The sequence below is a fragment of the Mustela putorius genome, unplaced genomic scaffold, assembly GCF_011764305.1.
Source record: "Mustela putorius furo isolate JIRA1106 unplaced genomic scaffold, ASM1176430v1.1 tig00003937_pilon_pilon_pilon, whole genome shotgun sequence".
In the NCBI taxonomy this organism is placed as follows: domain Eukaryota; kingdom Metazoa; phylum Chordata; class Mammalia; order Carnivora; family Mustelidae; genus Mustela; species Mustela putorius.
The window spans coordinates 5,530,290-5,549,574 of record NW_025422082.1 but is presented as its reverse complement, the minus strand read 5'-3'; the positions used below and the strand labels follow the sequence as shown (position 1 = coordinate 5,549,574).

The following is a 19,285-nucleotide window of genomic DNA, read 5'->3' as shown; positions in this document are numbered from 1 at the left end:
TCTCACAGTTCTGGAAGCTGGGAAGTCCAAGATCAAGGCACCATGATTCAGTGTCTGGTGAGAACCTGCTTCCTGGTTGAAAGATGGCTCTCTTCTCAGCGTCCTCACATGGTGGAAAGGAGAGGGAATCTCCTTGAGTTTTCTTTTATAAGGACACTAATCCCAGTCATGAGGGCCCCATCCTCAGCACATAAGCACCTCCCAGAAGGCCCACCTCCAATGCCATCATATTGGATGTTCAGACTTCACATACAAATCTGCAGGACACAAACATCCGGTCTCTAGCAGAAGCTTAGAGGGATAAAATGCAATGGACTCAAGACATACAATATAACTATCCACAGACCCAGGATATGAACTCTAATCCAGTGTTTTTGCCAAAGCTTTATTTTTCTAAGGCTAGAGGAGCCCTGGAAGTAGACAAATTTTGGGCAGAGCCAATAAAATAATTCACTGAAAAATAGCTCCTGTTTTCCTTTGGGAAAATTACATAAACCAACAGGAAACACTAACTTGCTCCAAACTGGAACAACCAATGTATTTGTTGTGGGAATGAATATCCCAATGTTTTAATACTGTCTCTGCACTGACTGGCAATAGAAGACAGTGTGCTAGAAATAACACTTTCCTTTTCCATTGAACATTAAAGTTGTCATAAGAAAAGTGTTTGCCACATTTTTGTACACTGCAAGCTGTTGTGGTAGAAGGAATCACCGCTTAATTTGTATCAGGATGTTTTATTCTTCTCATGATGCAAACAGTGACACCGAGAAGTGATACGGCATCCCCCCCCCCTTTTTTTTAATATAAAGAGATCTATAGGTATATTAAATGAAAGACTCTAGGCATAGATCTGTTTTCTTTCTTGCAGTCTGAAGAGAAATAAAGGACTGGAATCACCTTATAAATTGAGATGGCCACAATGGAGGGATTTGAGGGGCAGTGCACTGCAAGGGGTTAAGCATAGACGCTCTGGAGACAGGATATCTGCTGCGTGACCCTGAGAAAGTTAAAATTTTTTTTTTCTGTGCCTCAATTTCCGATTTGAAAATTGAGAACTAATTAGCTTTGGTACTTCTTTCAAACTTTAAAATGAAGAACTATATCTCTAAGGCAAACTCCTGAAAAGAAGTTCTATTTATCAATGGTTTAGTGACGTGGTAGCCTTGGACTGATTATAGTTAAGGAAAAACCATTCTAACTTCATAAATCCTTGGAGGTTTATGGTGAGTTTTAAATATAGTCTCTCCCTGTCACTGAGCATATCTGAAAACATGAATTTCACATTGCTTTCTCTTTAATAGTAGTATAACAATTGGCATTGCCAATAGAATTAGTGAATTCTAGGAAAGAAGGTCATTGTATTCCCAGGCCCTAGCTCATGATAAATAGTTGCTGAATTAATGATACGACCAAGCAGTCTGATACCTTTAGACATGTTGGCGTGGCTTATCTAAGATATATTCTATTATTATTATTGTTATTTTTTAAAGGTTTTATTAAGTCAGCGAGAGAAGTAGGCAGAGGGAGAAGATGCCACTGAGCAGGGAGCCGGATGCTGGACTCGATCTCAGGACCCCAGGCAGAACCAAAGGCAGAAAACTGACTGAGCCACCCAGGCACCCTTCTAGTCCCACTTCGTATAAGAGTTCTGATACTCTTCCCTGGGGAAATGCTGCTGCATCATGGGTGCCTGTCTTGGTGGGACTATTAATCAAGATGCTTCTTGAGTTGCTGGCCAAGGCATGGGACAAAAATACGCTATGTTTCTAACCTTCCAATGGAGTGATACAAGTTTTGAGTTTAGTTAGCACTGTGACTACATGATGATTCCTACCCCTAGTCCTCTGGCTGTCTTAGCTGGTCTTCCCAACGCCCACCTCCTCTGCTCATTCTTCCAACCTAGGAGTTGTCTCGAGTTTTTCCAATGTACTCTTTTTAAATTAATTTTTCAATTCTGTGTAACTAGAGTGAATTTTTGCTGATTTTATTTAAAAATTCTTTTACCGTGGATGGCATGGATATTATTACTTTAGAAAAATTAGTGTTCTAACATTAAACATGAGTTTTTAAAGGAAAATGTAAATACATGGTGCAAATGATATGCAGTTACAGCAAAAATTACAGCAAAAAATACTGGCAAAAGGCTAATGATTGGGAAACACCATTGCAAATATCGATGTTAGCAATGAGCTTCCTGGGTGCATTTAGGAGTTAAAATTGGGGTATCTTGAAAAACCATTAAAAAGAGCACTGATGGGGCACCTGGATGGCTCAGTGGGTTAAAGCCTTTGCCTTTAGCTCAGGTCATGATCGCAGGGTTCTGGGATCAAGCCCCGCCATCAGGCTCTCTGCTTAGTGAGGAGCCTGCTTCCCCCTCTCTGTCTCTGCCTGCCTCTCTGCCCACTTGTGATCTGTCTGTCAAATAAATAAATTAAAAAAAATCTGATCTGATTGATAAGAAAAATATGGACTTGAAATAAATAATACATTAATTAATAAGTTAATAATGGTCTTAAAAGTCTAGAACAGATATGTATTGAAAAGGGAGTAGTATTATTTCCTTGTTTAAGATCAGGCTTTTTTTTTTTTTTTTTTTCCCCAAATCTAAAAACACTTCTTTGCCTATATCAGAGAAAACTGTTTTTCTTTATTTTTGACATTATTTTTCCCCAATAAATAAAACACCAAAAGTATAAATCTCTGTCAACCAAGAATCAATGCTGCAGAAAAGGTATGTGTGTGTGTGTGTATGTATGTTTGTGTTTGATATTTCTTGTTAGGACTATTAATGATTTCAGTCCCGCTTTTTCTAGACACATTGTTATAAGTGCCATGATTTTCTTTGTGTTGCAACTCCAAGAAACAAGTTATGGCTCCACTGTCTTCCCTCTCACTTTCAGGTTCTCTGAGTTTTGGGTAGGGTCAAAACATTTGGAAAGGAAGACTTTTATCCAATGAATGTTGCTTTTTAAAAAATCTGATGCTTTAATTTTTATTTAAACTGTTGAGGTGAATGTTGGGCTAAATAAAGATTTTGACACCTAAAAACATTTTTTTGGTGATTATGTTTTCTCAGTGATCAGGAAAATAATGATAAGAAATGCAGGTCACTTGTAACTCCTCCTTTCCCCCCACCAAATAACCTACTGTAGGAAAAGAAAGGGTCAGATAGTGGAGATCACACTTTCAAATGACAGGACACCATGCAATCGACTATGTTTCCAATATGACCTTTATTGAGCAAGTACTGCTGTGACATTGAACATCAATCAACGAAAGGTTGCAAACTGTGCATGTCAACGAGGTTCTCCCATGAACAAAAGTCCTTTTTAAATGCACCAGTGAGGTAAACATAATTAGTCATATATAGCTTTCTTAAGGCTAAGAGAGTTCTGTGTTTCATTTATTATTTTTGGCTCAGTTGGTTCTTTGCATAATACGTCTCAAGACATCCCGCCCACCCCGGAGTGCCCTCCTTCCAACAGCTTAGGAAATCAGCCAATTCCCCAGGTACATACAATATCATGCATTTCAATCACCCAAAGACTGAGGAGGGAGCACCCTGCGCTTGCATGCATTTCCCTCGTATTGCACAAAGTAAAATACAATGTCTGGAGCCCCCATGGGAGAACCCGTTCTGTTTTGAAGCTGTCAATCACATGCATATTAAAATTGTCATATGGCTTAACCTTTTGCAATGGACTCAAATATTAGTCACTCTGGGTGACTTCCTTTACTATGGCGTGTGAAGTGACCTTCTCTACCTTTTTGGTAGATACTAGCTTCTCCTCAAAGGTCTCTTCATGCTCTTCGACCTTTTGAGTGACGGTTACAGATTTAGTGATGTATTTGGTAGCACCATCGCCCCCCTCACTGGTGATTTTTTCTATCTTTTTGGTCACCACCACTTTTTCCTCACTTCTGTCTCCCCCCTTCTTTTCGTCTGCGGGGCTCAAGTCTAGCCCATTGGTGACAACCCCTTTCTCCTCTTCTCCCCCACTGCCTTTCTCCTTTGTTTCCTGCTCTTCCTCCTTTCCTTCTACCTCCCCATTTACTGCTATGTCTTCTTTCCTGGATTCCTTGGAACCTTGATCACCGCCTTCCTCCTCACCTCCCCCTTCCTCTTCTGCCTTCTCCTTCTCCTTCGGCTGTGGCTTCTCCTCTTTGGCATCTTTCTCCAAGCTCACCTTTATGGATTTGGTGACGGTGCTCACCTCCACCACTTCCTCCTTTACCGGGGACTCTGCCTTCTTCTTCTCTGACACATCTTTCGGCTTCTCCTCCTTTTTCTCCACTTTCTCTTCCTTCGGAGATTCCTTTACTTCTTTCTTTTCTTCCTCCACTTTCTCTTCTTCCTTTTTCTGCTCGGCTTTCTCAGCTCCTTTCTCATCTGCCTTCGGTTTCACCTCTTCCACCGGTGACTTTGGCACGGGAGACTTGGCCTTCTCTGGCTTTTCTGCCTTGGCTTCTGCCACCAGCTCTTCCTTGGGAGCAACCTCTTCACGCTTTTCTTCCGTTTTCTTTTCATCCTCGGCTTCAGCTTCTTCTCCTTCACCTTCGGCCTCTGTTTCCCCTTCTTCTTCCTGTTCCCCCTCCTCTTTTTCACTAGAACCTTCCTTCTCGGATCCTCCTTCTTCGGCTTGGTCTGACTTAGCACCCTCCTCTTCCTCCTCTTCTTCCTCTTGGCCTTCCTCTTCCTCCTTTTCTCCTTCCTCCTCCTCTTTCAGTTCAGGCGCAGCCGCTTTCACTGGAGACTTTTTGGTAGCCACAACTTCTTCTTCTTCAGCTTGCCCCTCTTCCTTTTCTTCTGCCTCTTCTTCCTTCTCCTCTTTCATGGACGCTGCCCTCTCCTCTGCAATGGCTATCAGGGCCTCTTCCATTTCTGATTTCTCATCTTCCACTTTGGTTTCTTCTATGATCTCCTCGACGAATTTGTGTTGGACCTTTAGCTTAGGAGCCTCTACCTTGGTTTTCTGAATCTTACTGGATATTGTGACTGAGGGTTGTCGGTGTGGATACAGTGGCCCAGTGATGCTTCCTGCAAATGTGCTAAATCTGGTCTCTTCACCCTCCAGTAGTTTTCTGAGGACCGAATCAAAAAAGACACGACATAATTAAAATCTTGGTGGCCTTCTGAGTTTCATTACGTTATAGGTAATGCAGCAGATACCTTTCAACAAACAGAATCACACAGGTAAAAGATTCTGTCAAACCAGTGATACCTGCTATCATTTCGCTGGTCTACAGCGTCCCATCTGGAGATTCTCATGGACCACTAGCCAATCACTTGCTGCAGTAGCTGACCACACCCAACAGTCCACTAACACACCCAGACGCCAAATCTCAGCTCTGCGGCAGTCTATTCGCTGCCCTGTGAATATGCTGAAAAGCTCCCTCATGGCAAAAAAACCTTAGTGACCTTCTTGAGCACGTGGACTTTAAGGATGTACACTAAATTTCCTTTTGCAAATATGATGTTCAACAAATTTAGAAAACCATTTAGCATGTATCAGAATTTGGCATATATCAAGTTGTAAATTGGTCTGCAATTTTAATCATAAGGCGTCTACTGAATATAGTTATTCAGCTTTCCTGAAGAGAGAGAGCTGTGAATGCAATTTATTCCTGTAATGTTATGATGATGACCTTTTGGTAGTAGAGAGTGTGTTTAGTCAAGGATTTTCTCCTATGAACTTAGTCATCAGTAAGGTGACATCAGTTAGCAGACCTATAATCTTTTTTCTTTTCTTTCTCTGGTCGTGTATCTAGGTCTGTAGATATAAATCTAAATAAAATAGAATATACATATTTTCTCTCTCCATTCTATCTAATATATCTAATATATTCTGTCTAATATATGTGTATATATCTATCCTATCAATCTATAGCTGTTCTCAGCCAGATGATGGCAATAGTAAGCTGTAACGGAGAAATAGAAATTGAATGTCCTGGAATTTGCCCTTGACATTATAAAATCAAAAAGCTGAAACCACGATGTGAAATATTAAAAACTAAAATTCTGTTTTTGCTTCAAACAGTTGGAAAACACTTTTCACTAAAATGAAAAAGTTAAAGCAAAAGCACTGAAATCAATAAAATGTCCCTCAAAACATTTTATTTAAATACTCATTTTAACTAATGTTTACTCTTTTAAAGCTGTGTGGAGAAGTAAAACCACATTTACAATTCTTCAGAATAATTTTTTTTTTTTTTTAATTAAGAAAGAAAGCCAGGCACTGATTTAAGATTCCTGCCACCTGCTTGCTTTAACTTAAGTGATGGGGGTTGTGCCACAACAGCCTCCGCAGGGCGGTAAGTATTTCTGACCGGTCGGTAGTGAGCACGGTACCTGTACGCAGCAATCTCAATATCCAGAGCCATCTTGACGTTGAGGAGGTCCTGGTATTCTCGCAAATGACGAGCCATTTCCCACTTTGTGCCCCGGAGCTCATTTTCCAACTGCTGGATCGTGTCCTGAAATAGACACAGGCATAGACTCGTCCAACAGCAACTTCTTTCACAAACCACTTGCTACCCACCCCTCCCTCTACTTCCCTCCAGTTCTGTAAACGCTGTAGCTTCCAGTCCCTTAAAACTAAAATAAAAACAGAAAAAACGAAGGAACTATTAAATAAACAGGATCAATTAGACAATATGAGATTTCCTGGGCACACCATGCATTGAGACCAGTGGATCTAGAATTCCTCTCAGCAGGAAAAAAAAAAAAAAAAAAAAAGTTCGGGAAAACCCCTCGGGCGACCTGGCCCTTTTCATCTGAGCTTCTTTGGGTGAAGCCAATTTTAAGTGTTCTTCTGATCACGGCGGTAAAAGTTGAGAATATATGAGTTTCTACACAAGCAATCCTAAACTTGCTGCTCTGTCAACTACCCGAATATGTATCTCCTACTTTAAAACGACACCTCCCGAGAAAAAAAGCAGGTTTAGTAAAATGTCAGAACTGGAGATGGTGGGTGCGGAAGGAGTGAAGAAGGATGGGGAGGGGCGAGGACGCTTTGCGCATAGAACTCGCTCCGTGCAGCGCGAGCGCACTGGCCAGCGGCCACCAGGGAGCGCGGCGGAGAGCGCGCCGGGTCGCGTGCCTGAGCGTCGGGGGCGCGCGGCGCTGGCGCTGGCGCAGGCTGGCCGCGCAGCCGCGTTTCCTACCTGGTAGCTGCTGAGGTCGTGGTTATGGCGCTCCTCGATGTCGCTGAGCTGCCGCTCCAGGGACTCCTTGGTACCGCGCACTGACTCGAGCTCGATGCTCTTGGACTGCAGCTGGCGCCGATACTCGGCGATCTCTTCCTTGGCGGAGCGGATAGCCTCCTTGTTTTGCTCGGCCGCCTCCGTAAGCTTGGCGTAGCGGCACTTAAACCACTCTTCCGCCTGGTGCATGTTCTGGTCGGAGTGGCATTCGAGCTGGGAGCGGATCTCTTTCAGCGCCGACGAGATGTCTGTCTTCAGGTAGTCTTTGCGCTCCACCGTGATGTGCGACGCCTGGATCTGGGCCAGCAGATCGGCCACCTCCTCCTCGTGATTGCTCCGCAGGAAGGCCACCTCATCCTGCAGCGACTGCACCTTCTTGTCCAGCTCCACCTTGACCAGCGACGCCTCCTCGATGTCTTTGCGCAGCGCGCGGATAGCCGCCTCCGTGTCGTCGCGCAGCCGTGCCTCCTCCTCGAAGCGCTCCTTGAGCCGGTGGATGTCTTCTTCCAGGTGATCCGAGTCCAGCTGCACCTGAGCCTTCTCGTGATTCACGAGCTCGAGGGTGGCGCGCAGCTCGCGGATCTCCTGGTCGTACGCGTCGCCCAGCTGGGCGTGCGAGGCCTGTTTCTGCCGCAGCGCCTGGATCTCTGCCTCGATCTCCTTGTTCTGCTGCTCTAGGTAGTGCACCTTCTCGATGTATCCCGCGAAGCGGTCGTTCAGCCCCTGCAGCTGCTCCTTCTCGTTGGAGCGGGACAGCTTGTAGTCGCCCCCCGGCCCGGAGCCGCCGTTGAGCAGCGACGAAGACTGGCTGAAATCGAGGCTGCTCTCGGCAGAGCTGAGCATGGCCGAGCTGTAGGTGAGGCGCGGGCCAAGCGCGCTGCGCTTGTAGGAGGAGGACACGGTGCTGGGAGAGCCGCGGGACCACGACTGCGAGCGGAAGCCGCTGGACGGGGAGCCACTGACGCGGCTGAAGCTCGAGCGGGTCTCGGTGACCCGCCGGTAGGCGGACGGGTTACCCAGCGAGTCCAACGTGTAGCTCATCTTGGAGGCCTCGGGGCGTGTGGCTGTCACAGCGTTGTGCCGGTCTCGCCGCAGCCCATTTATAGCCGCGGCGGCTGGTCCCGGGCCAGGGCCCCGCCCCGTGGAGGCGGCGGCCGAGGAGGCGGGGACTGCGGGCACCGGGCCGGGGGAGATGAGGGGGGTAAAGACAGCCTAGCAGTGATTCAGCGCCGGCTCCACGTGGGCCCGTGCCGCATCGGACCCCGGACTTTGCTGCCCGGTCCCGGCCCCTCCCCCAACTCTTCTCTCGGTCCCAGGCCACTTGTAGCCCCCCAAGACCCCTGTCTCCATTTCTCTTCGCCTTCGGATAGCCTTTTAAAGCCTCGGTGCGAGTATTCACCCAACGCCTTTTCTTTGTCTCGTCACTCTTCTACCCGTCGGGCAGCTTTTCTCCCGACCCCCTGACCACCTTGCTCTTTTCTTATACCCGCGGCTTTCTTTTCTTTTGCCTTTTCTCCATTACTTTTTTCTTTACCCATCTTCTGTGATGAATCTCCTCCCCTTCTTTTGGGCATCTCTTTGCTCTCCCACTTTAGCCTTCTTTAGTCCCACTCACTCCGCCCTTCTGAGTCCCTTCCTCCTGGGCCCTCTTCTTCCCACCCTTACCTTCTCTCCTACTCCTTCCTCCCCTCCCCCTTCTTTCCTGCCCTCCCCCTCCTCTCCTCCCCTCCCCCATCCTCAGTCCCCTCGCCTCCCTCCCCTTCCCCCACATCTCCTTTTAAAGCAGTCCGAGTTGAGCGCAAGCCCAGAGTTGGGCCTAGAAGAAAAAAACAAAAAGACTTTGAAGAACTGTCGGGCAGAAGGCTTCGGGAAGGGGACAAAGAGGATGGGCCTGGGTAGTTATTTGTATTAAAAGTGGGATGTGGCGCTACATTCTGCTTAACGTTTGGGAAACGTCCGCAGCTTCCGCAGGGGCAGAAGGTAAGGCGCTTGTGATCGCTATGGCGCCGGCAGCACCAAGGACAGCGCCCAGGCGGGCGAGCCGGGAGACTTCGCTGCCCTGGGGGCTTGTCACCAAACTGGGCTCGTCAGGTCGGCGAGGGTTTCCTTCCTCCTCTTCTCCCGGAGTAAATACAATTAAAGCCTGTTTGTAGTGACTCTGTTTGCAGGAGCCAAGCTGGAATCGAACACTAAGATTTCTCTGCAATGCAGAGTTGGCACAATGAACCGATTGCAGATTTTGAAAACAACTAAAATTCATTAAAGTCAGGTAACAGAAATAATATGCTTGTAGCCCTGTTTGAGTTTTCTAACGTATGATAGATGCAAGAAATCAAGAGATAAAGGGACTGAAATTTGAAGGTCAAATATTCCTTGGAAAGGGGAATTTGAAATCTGCTGAGGTGAAAGTCCAGGGGAGTATAGTTTATGAGAAGTTTGAACACAAACAATTGCTTTGTCATCATTCTGTTCAGTACTCCCTGTATGTAACTGCAGTGATTGAAAAGCACCTGAATTAATTTAAAAGTTGCCAAACAGATTCATCACAACCTTGAATTAAACCAGATTTTTTTCCCTCCATTTAAGATAATTTTCCTCCATTTAAGATAAATTTCCTCATTTAGATATTAATGACTGACTTGGAATAGATTTTCCATATCTTTTAACATGTTTATTTCAACAAGGCATCTACATAGACTTCTGATGTCTGGTGCACTGTTAACTGGTAAAATGCTCCTTTATTTTACATAGTGCTTTGGGGTAATTCAGGGTAAAAAAGTTCAGAATCCTGCAAGACAAAGTGAAGAGTAGAGTGTAAGACTGATGACCAAGTTTTCTGAGGCCATAGGCACAAGTGATTGCCTGTGAAATGCTTGGTATGGCTGAAAAGAACCACTGCTTGTGAAAAGCAGACACCCAGACTTAAATATTTTCCTTTCACAACATGCTTTCTTTATGGCGTGTGGTTTTCTTTTCTTTTCTTTCTTTCTTTCTTTCTTTTTTTTTTTAATGATGTGGTCATGCCAATCAGTAAGTTTCTAGATGTTTATTATTATTTTTTTTTAATTTTCATGAGATCTCTTGGCCCATTTGTATTTTAAAATAGAAGGGGTTAATGTAGGGAGTTACTTTTAGCTCATTAATGTGAAACTGCAGCATTGCGGGCTGTGTGGGGGAAGGATGTTCTAGTTTGCTGAGTGACAGGTTATCTTTCAGGCAAAGAGAGCCCAGGTCTCAAGCTGTTAGGAAAGGCATTTGACAAGCGAGGGGATCAATTTGGGACTATTGGAGAAAAAAGGGGGGGAAGGAATTTTTGCTTTGATGGATACAAAAGGAAAAGAGAAAGAAAATTTTCTGCCTTTTTGTAAAGTGCTGCCAATCTCCAGGTTGGAAGGGTGACATCTGATAAGGCCAAATGCTAGTTATGTGGTAATTATACCTTAGTTACTTATTACTTTCTGCTTTTGTTAAAAAATTTAAAAAGCCCTTGGGGGCTTCACGTTGCCTTTGCTGTGGAAGGACTTTCTGCAGTGAGAGCAAATGGTTAACAGGCAGACTGCTGCTGTTAGTTTTCTTCAGGGTTTTTAAAAATGAGATGACTCTGCAGAGAGACATTTACAAGGAAACACATGTCTAACTTCACAATTAGCCCGTTTTGACTTGTATCTAAACTAGCTCAGAAATTGTTAAGCTTCCAACTGGTTGCAGAAGGAGGAAAGCATTGCGTATAAACAAAATACTGGCCAATTATTCAGGCTAAATTCAGTTAGTGACTATAGCTTACAATTGTAACTTTGGTGTCACATGAAGTATTGTTCAGTCTGGTCACAATAGGATAACCCGGAGAATTATATCAGTTACCTCTTTCAGGGAGAAAAGTTCCCATGGCTTAAAAAATGATTGGTCCAATTTCAGACTGACAGAGATGTTTTATTTTATATTAAACTTTTTACTTTATTCACTCTTTCTGAAGGTGACTTGAAGGTTATGCTCCTCAATGAATTTAGTATAGAATCTTATTAAAGAAAGCCATAGCATTCATTTTTCCATCTTTGTCTTATTTTAAAAGAACATTTACCATCCTCATATTTTCCACAGAAAAAAATACAGTTTTGTATTTTTACCCTGATGACACTAAGGCTATGACTCTTCTGAAAATATTAACAAGAAAGAAAAAAACCCATGAGGATTTATCTGAATTTGCAACACTGTTCAGTTTGACTATTAATTTTACTTTTAGAATTTATCCTAAATAGGGAAGTTACAGATATGATTTGGATGTAAGACGTTTTCAATTAAATTGTCTCTAGATTGTTGTACCATAAGCTAGAGTGTGTTTTTAATCACTTTATAGGGATATACAGAACAGGCTCTGTGTTCCTTCAGTAAGTAAAGTGCAAAGATTAACTTTGTAGTTAAGAGATAGCTATCCTGAGGGCTTATCTAATGATAATGGGAGAAATACCCTTTGAATAAAGCATTTATTCATTGACTCAAAAAATAAGGTCAGAAAAAATGAGTTGAGTATTTTCTTCCTTCTTTCCATATTTCTTTCCATTTAAAAGAATACTTTTTGATGCACAAGAAAGAAAGGAGGATGGGCTATGGGAATGAAGGAGCCAGCAAGATGCTCTAGATGGAAGATACCACTGTCAGATTGGTAGGCTGAATCTATCTAAGATTAATAAAATAATCCGTACTTTCTTCCATCCTGCTGCGATGTCTTGAACTTGGTCATTTTGCCTGGGATCTGATTCTAGAAGTAGTGACAAATAATTCTTTACAAATTGTCCTTTTCTAATTATTTAAGGCATTGTTGGTGTAGGAAGGTCCTGACTGAGTACCCTGGAGTGAGGACAGAAAGAAAATGAGAACTGTAAGAATTCTTTCTATTTTAGCCTTGGGATGTCAAACTTTAGAAGCAGCTTTGACTCTGGTCTTTTTATTATTTCAGATATTGAAAGCAAAATAAAAATATCCTTGGGAAAAAGCTGTTTCTTGTCAGGAAAATGGGATGTACATGCCCCTATTGTCTTTAATTAAACAAATTCACTGAACCACAGTGTCCTTTTTCTAACATTAGACCCTGAAATGGTGTTTGGTTCCATTGCCAAATATTGTTATTCATTAAATATTGTCTTCTATTTCTGTCAGTGACTGTTTTTATGGAGAGTTAATTGAAGCATTAAAAAAATCAAAAAAATATTTTACATCTTTCTGTTGTTCAAAAATATAAGCTTAATCATCTTCAAAATTCTGTATTTAGAAATTTAGTATTTTATGGGGGAAAGGTTTACCTTTGGCTTTAAGGTAGATTGCTGAGTTTTTTGCTGTGTAATGCCTTCACCCCACCACCGAGAATCAGTCCTGTGGAAGCCAGAGGAGGAGGACATAGAATTTTTAAAAAGTATTTAAGTTACCCTTGCTAAAAGTGATTCTAAAAATAAAGTCCAATAGATGCAAAATAAAAATACTGTATTAATTTCCAGCAATTTTTAAAATTCGACATATTGGCTTTACTTGTAAAGTGGATGCCATGCACTTGAATTTTTCAAACCCTGCATTGCATGTAACTTTGCATCAGGACAGCCATGTAATATTTATGACATATTTTATCCCAAGCTTACCCAGGCCTTAGCAAGAGACATAATTCTTTTATTAGAAACTCTTAATTAAAATGAGCTTTGTAAAACTAGAGCAGATCAATGATCTATTATCTTTGGACCAAATTTCTGAGCAGAGCTGAACCTAGGGATATAAAACAAAGTCAGAAAGATGCCCCACCTAAGAATGAAGTCTCATCAGCCCAGGACTGGTTCTTACCTCACAATCTCTGTGATTCTCCAAAGCAGTCTTCTTTCATAATCCTCAGAAAACAAGCACACTATCATATCTATTTCTTTTCACCACAGTTGCCAAGAGCACATATAAGAATACTTTCACTCACCTTTTTGGGTTAAAGTTAACAAATACTTAAGTATAGAAATCTACAAACAGCAGAGAAACAATTTAAATATTCTCTGCCATTTTCTTCCCTATAATTTAAACATCAATGGGATCTTTCTGTTATATAATTCCTACCCTGCTTTGTAAAACAAATGTATGAATATGTAATTTGGTATCTTAGAGGAAAGAATGCTATATTGTATACCAGGCATCTTGGCTTCTTGTCAACTATATGATTTTTAATTTCCTCTTAAAAAAACCCCCAACACTTTTATGGGCCTTATAGATCAAGAATGATAACATAATAAAGACAATATAATAGTAATGATAACAGATCAGGAATATCTAATTAGGTCTGAGTATTAATTTCTCTCTTTCTTTCTGTCTGCCTTTCTTTCTTCTTGCTGGTTGAGAGGAGTGCCATCATGAAGTTGAAGGTGGTTATTTGACAATCAGAGTGGTGCCCCATAATCTGGCCTAGTCAGACCTGAGTATTATATTCTTTTACACTTAATGGTGCCCTCAATCCCAAAGCCGCCATCATCATCATCACTACTATTGGATTTTACGTGTGAATAACGTTTTACATAAAAGAAGCAAAACAAAACTTTGTTATCTCATCTGGAATGAGCAAGGGGTTGGGGCAGGTGTGTGTGTATGTGTGCGTGTGTGTGTGTATGTAAATAAGGTAGAACCTGAATTACTTTTCCAATTTTATAGTTGGTGGGATCCATTAAGAGATTTGCCCAAGGTCACACATCTGGTAAGTGGTGGGGCCAGGACCAGAATTCAGAATTTTTGATACTAGTGCTAACATTAAAAAACAAAAACAAAAACAAAAGCCTTAAATGCTCTCAGTACGTCCAATCCAGGCTCCATCGGTATGAAAAAATTAAAAATAGGCAGGTATTAGTCATCTCAATAACTGGTATTTTTGAGTGCTTACTAGGTGCTGAGCACTGTGCCAAGACTTCATTGGATTATCTCATTTAACTATCACAACAACCCTGCGTGGTGACACAATTATTTATTATTTTTTAAAGATTTATGTATTCATTTGAGAGAGAGAGAGTAGGGGGGAGGAGCAGAGGCAGAAAGAGAGAATCCCAAGCAGATTCCCCGCTGAGTGCAGAGCCCCACAGCGGCCGAGCGTGATCCCAGGACCCTGAGATCCTAACCTGAGCTGAAATCAAGAGTTGGATGCTCAACCCACTGAGCCACCCCAGTGCCCTAGGTGATGATATTATTATCTCCATTTTGTAGAAAAAGCAACTGAGCATATAGGCACCCAGAGGCTAAGCACTACACACAGCTAGGCAATCGTGGAACTGAGATACGGATCCAGGAACGTCAGACTCCGGAGGGAGGATGGCCATCACCACGAAGTCACATAGACTTGAAGGCCAGGCAGTCCATCTCAAGGATCTCATTTAAAAGCTATGGTGTAACTGTCAGATCATGTTATGAAAATCTAGGACACACACTCTACATTCTTTTGCAGACTTTTTTCCTATTTATACAGAAATAAAATATTTTCGTATTTTCCCAGATGAACACTGTTTCTTGGTTTGTGACTATTAAAGATATTAAAAATGAAAACTTATGAATTACTTGTCTTTTTTATTTTTTTTCCCCCTCTTAGTTAATTTTCCACATAATCTGAAGGATATCTATTTCATTCTAGTCCATGATCCGTGGCTCATATCCCTAATCATTTGATCCATTATTTTACCTGATATCTGTCATTCATCTTTACATGCACTTTTGGATTAGTTTCTAGGAGATTTTAATTCATACTATACATTAATTTATCATCATTCTCATTCACTTACTAATATATATTTATATGCATTCAAATTAAAAAGAAAAAAATAATCATTCTGTAGTCAGTTTTTTTGTAAGTATCACTCTTTAACCTAAATTTACTTTGAGAGATCCAATAATGAACACTTGAGTCTTGGCAGAAGGAAGCACTTGGCCTGCAGTCTTCACCAGCGAAGTTTACAACGGGATGGCTGGTGAGGAAGCAGCTTTTCAAATCTATTAAAGCGAGAAGAGATAGCCATGAATAATTTTAAGTGAGTCTCTTGATCATCTATTTTATATACAAAAATCAGGGTTATATGACTGTATTTATATAGGTTGCCTAGAGACAAGTCAACCTTAATCCATTTTTGTTATTTATGGGATAAAGTGCTCTGACTCACCCTATTTTCATTTATATAAATCTGCTTGGCTTCTGCTTTATCAGATAGGGTCAAGGAAGAGAATTGTTTCTCATTTTTCCTGAACAAAAGTTGACCTTGAAAAGAAACAGCATGTATTCTGTATTAGTCATTAGCAGTCTGCTTCTGGATTTGGATTACATAAAATTATTAGGAAGTGAATGCCTAATGATGAAAATTCTTCTTCAGCCACTGTGAGTCATTTAATACAGTTTGCTGTTTTTTCTTGTCCCCTGTTAGCCTACATGATCCTTTCCTTCAGTCAGATTCAATGTGCCTCGGAAATTTGATGCCTCCTTGGAAACTCCAAAGAGTGACACAGGAATACCTTCTTGAACAAGAGGCATGTTCGTGTCATGATGAAGCCATGAGGTGTTTATTGAAGATCCCACATCACATTAATGAGAGCTTTCTGCTTCTGGCTTGCCAGTCTTCTTTGGGCTCCCATGATCTGGTTCTAGTGAAACTCCAATTCTCCAATTCCTTTCCATTGTTTTCAGGTATGAATGCTTCCTCTCAGGAAGCTCAGGGTTTATGGTCTAGTTAGGTGCTACCACCTGCTGGACATTTAAATAACATCTCAACACTGACAAATTTAATTTTCTAATTTAATAATTCTAAGTAGCAGATATCAAGTCTTACACATTATTTGTGCATCTCCCAGTGTTTTACAGATAGTGAGTCCCCAATGAATATCTGTTGCATGAATAAGTAAATGAGGTTCTACCTCTTGTCCTAAGACTTTCTTTCAACAAACGCTGGTGTCTTCAGTATCAGGCATTGTACTGGACACGGGGGAATTATATGAAAGATACCATTCCAGCCTGGAAGAAAGAAGTCTTCTTTCTTCTTTCTACATCTTTCTACTGTGGGGGAAGTATGGGGCCACTAGCTCTGCTATGTTAGAGATAAAGAGAGTGTGTTATGGGAGCATGGAGGATGAACAACTAAACCAACTGGTGATAAAGGTGGAAGAGCCTCAGGGAGAGCTTTCTGGAGGAGGTGACACCTGAGGTAAGCTTTGAAGTATAAGTAAGAGGTGACCAGGTGAAGAAAGGAGAAAAACAACCAAAGGCATCAACGTGAGGGCAAGCACAGGGTGCTCAGAGAGATGCCAGTGACTAGACTAAGGGGAACCATATAGCTCTGGGCTGAAGACGAGTGTCTGTTGCCAGGAATAGAGGAGATGGGACCATGTAGCATGGGCTGGAGAGAGAAGGACATACCATTCCGCTGGAGAGAGGGGAACACGTAGCCTGGGATAGGAAGATGGCCCGCAGCCAGGGTTGATGAGACAGGAGACATGCAGCCTAGGTTGGATGTGGATGCGGAGAAGACACCATGGAAAGCTTCCTATGCCATACCGGGACCTTCGCATTTACCTCATAGCTGGTCATAAGGCAGTTAAAACATTAAAGAAAAATTTTAGAAAAATCACATTGAGGGGCGCCTCTGTGGCTCAGTTGGTTAAGGGTCTGCCTTGGGCTCAGGTCATGATCCCAAGGGTCTTGGAATTGAGCCCCACGTCTGGCTCACTGCTTGGTGAGGAGTCTGCTTCTCCCCCGGCCTCTGCCCCTTTGCCCTGACCCCCAACACCCTGCTTGTGTGTGTGCGCGCTCTCTCTCAAATAAATAAATAAATAAATTTTTTTAAAAAAGGAAAATTACTTTGGCAGAAGGAAGCAGAGTTGTTCAGAGGTTGAAAGGGCAGGGAAAACCTTTTGGAGGCTATGGCAATAATCCAGATGAGACTGTTGGAAGATGTGAATCCAGAAAGGTGGGTAAGGAGAGGCAGGGACTGCAAGAGAAAGGACAGAATTTGGAGGAACAGGTGAATGGTGACGTCATCCACTGTTCCCCATGGCTGCTGTAACAAATTGCTACAAACTTGGTGACTGAAAAGAACACAGATTTATTACCTTACAGTTCTGGAGGTCAGAAGTCTAAAATCAGTCTCAAGTGGGCTAACATCAAGGGATTGCCCCAGCTGTGCTCCTTCTGGAAGTCCTAGTGGAGAGTCCATTTCCTTGTCTTTCCTAGGTTTTAGAGACTGCCTGCATTCCCTGACACATGGCTCCTTCCTCTGTTTTCAAAACCAGCAGTGATGCATCTTTTCTCTTCTCTGACCTCTGCTCCATCTCACATTTCCTTCTTCTCGCACTCTGACCCTTCTGCCTTCTTCTTGTAAGACCTTTGTGATTAGAAGCCCTCACCGCCGTGCCCCTCCCAGATCATCTCCCTATTTTAGGAGCTGTTCTAGTTTGTTAGGTCTGCCATAACAGAAACCACAGACTGGTTGGCTTAAACAACAGAAACTTGTTTTCTCATAGTTCTGGAGGCCGGAAGTGTGAGACTGAAGTGTTGGCATCGGAGGTCTCTCTCGTCGGCTTGCAGATGGCTGCCTTCTTCCTGCGTCCTCACATGGCCTTCCCTCTGTGTGTGCACATGTCCAGTGTCTGGTGTCTCTTTTATGTGTCCTCATCTTCCCTTCTTACAAGGATACCAGTCAGATTGGATTAGGGCCCCGTCTAACAACGCCTTTATTTTAACTTAATTACCAACTTAAAGGCCCTGTCTTGAAAGATGTCATATTCTGAGGTATTTGGGGTTAGAGCTTCGACATACCAATTTTACGAGGACAGAGTTTAGTACATAATAGGATCCCTAAGTTAATCACATTGGCAAAGTCTATTTTGCCATGTAAGGTAAAGTAATCACAGGAGCAGGGACCAGGACGTGGACATATATGGTGAGGAGCCATTATTCAGTCTAACACAATCTGCATGATATTAAGTATAGGAGGAAACCAGGTTTAAGGGTAAGGAGAAGTTGGACTGCACAGTACACATTGAATCTGGGGTATCTGTGAGGTAACTAAGTGAAGAATCTTCCAGGTGTTTGAGCTTTCTTGTCTGGTAGCGAAGGCCCTACTCTATATGACCCATAAGACACCTATTAGACCAATGGCCATGTCAGGCTTCTTTATTTGTAAAGCAGTGATAATACTGTTAGCTATTTCATAGAGTGGTTTGAAGACTAAATAAAATAGTGTATTTAGAGTTCTTAATAAATGATAATTTATTTGTCTTCAATAAATGGCATTATTACTACTATTATTATAATGATGACTAACATCACCTCCAAAGTGCTTGGTAGAGCAGCGGACATGGGGTAGGCGCTCCCCATGTGCTAGGAAAGATTAAAGACAAGTAGATCACGTAACCTTCCATCAGGAGTTTAAAGATTTGTCAGAGAGGCAAGATTTTGCCCCGGGTAAAAGGGAAGTCATTGATGTGCTTTAGCTCACCAGGTTTGGCACTAAAAAAGAATCAAGATGATCATAAATCCATTTAATCAGAATGTTGTTGGGGGTTTGATTTCAGGCACATAGTACAATGTCAAGATAACAGAAAAAATTATTTTCCCAAATGATTATGTGAATGTGTTTAACAAGACATCCCTCCCACTCTCCCACAAAATTTTCTTGCTTATAGACATGACAGAAAGAGAAAGTTGCCTGATTAGGGTAATACACATAATAAATCATACAGAGCTGATTACTCTCCCTTTGCTTTCTTTTTGATTTCCATTTCTTATTACCAGTTTTAAAAGCTATATGTTGATGTGTAATTTTGTGAATATGCATTTAGCCTTTAATATAAGTCATATCTTTTTAATTAAGTTTTTATCTTAATTCCAGTATAGTTAACACAGAGTGTTATATTAAGTTTCTGATGTACAATACGGTGATTCAGTACCTCCTCCCAACACCCTGTGCTCATCACAAGGGCCCTCCTTCATCCCCATACCTAATTCACCTTTCCCCTACATACTTCCCCTCTGGTAACCATCAGTTTGTTCTCTCTAGTTAAGAGTCTGTTTCTGGGTTTGTCCCTCTGTCTCTCTTTA

General features: G+C 42.2%; 1 protein-coding gene across 1 annotated transcript; it reads right to left on the bottom strand.

The window, feature by feature from the left end:
- Positions 1–3,217: 3,217 nt before the first annotated feature.
- On the bottom strand, positions 3,218–8,319 carry NEFM (neurofilament medium chain). Its single transcript, XM_004763251.3, has 3 exons — positions 7,168–8,319; positions 6,353–6,477; positions 3,218–5,085 (listed from the first exon to the last, which is right to left on the bottom strand). Exons 1-3 carry the CDS (start codon positions 8,245–8,247, stop codon positions 3,714–3,716), a joined length of 2,577 nt encoding a protein of 858 aa, XP_004763308.1. The 5' UTR covers positions 8,248–8,319; the 3' UTR covers positions 3,218–3,713.
- Between the last annotated feature and the right edge of the window lie 10,966 nt (positions 8,320–19,285).

Coding starts and splice junctions, on each gene's coding strand:
- NEFM (XM_004763251.3), bottom strand. CDS start 8,247: ATGAGCTACACGTTGGACTCGCTGGGTAACCCGTCCGCCTACCGGCGG. Junction 6,478..7,167: donor ACGACCTCAGCAGCTACCAG/GTAGGAAACGCG, acceptor TGTCTATTTCAG/GACACGATCCAGCAGTTGGA. Junction 5,086..6,352: donor ATTGAGATTGCTGCGTACAG/GTACCGTGCTCA, acceptor TTCGGTCCTCAG/AAAACTACTGGAGGGTGAAG.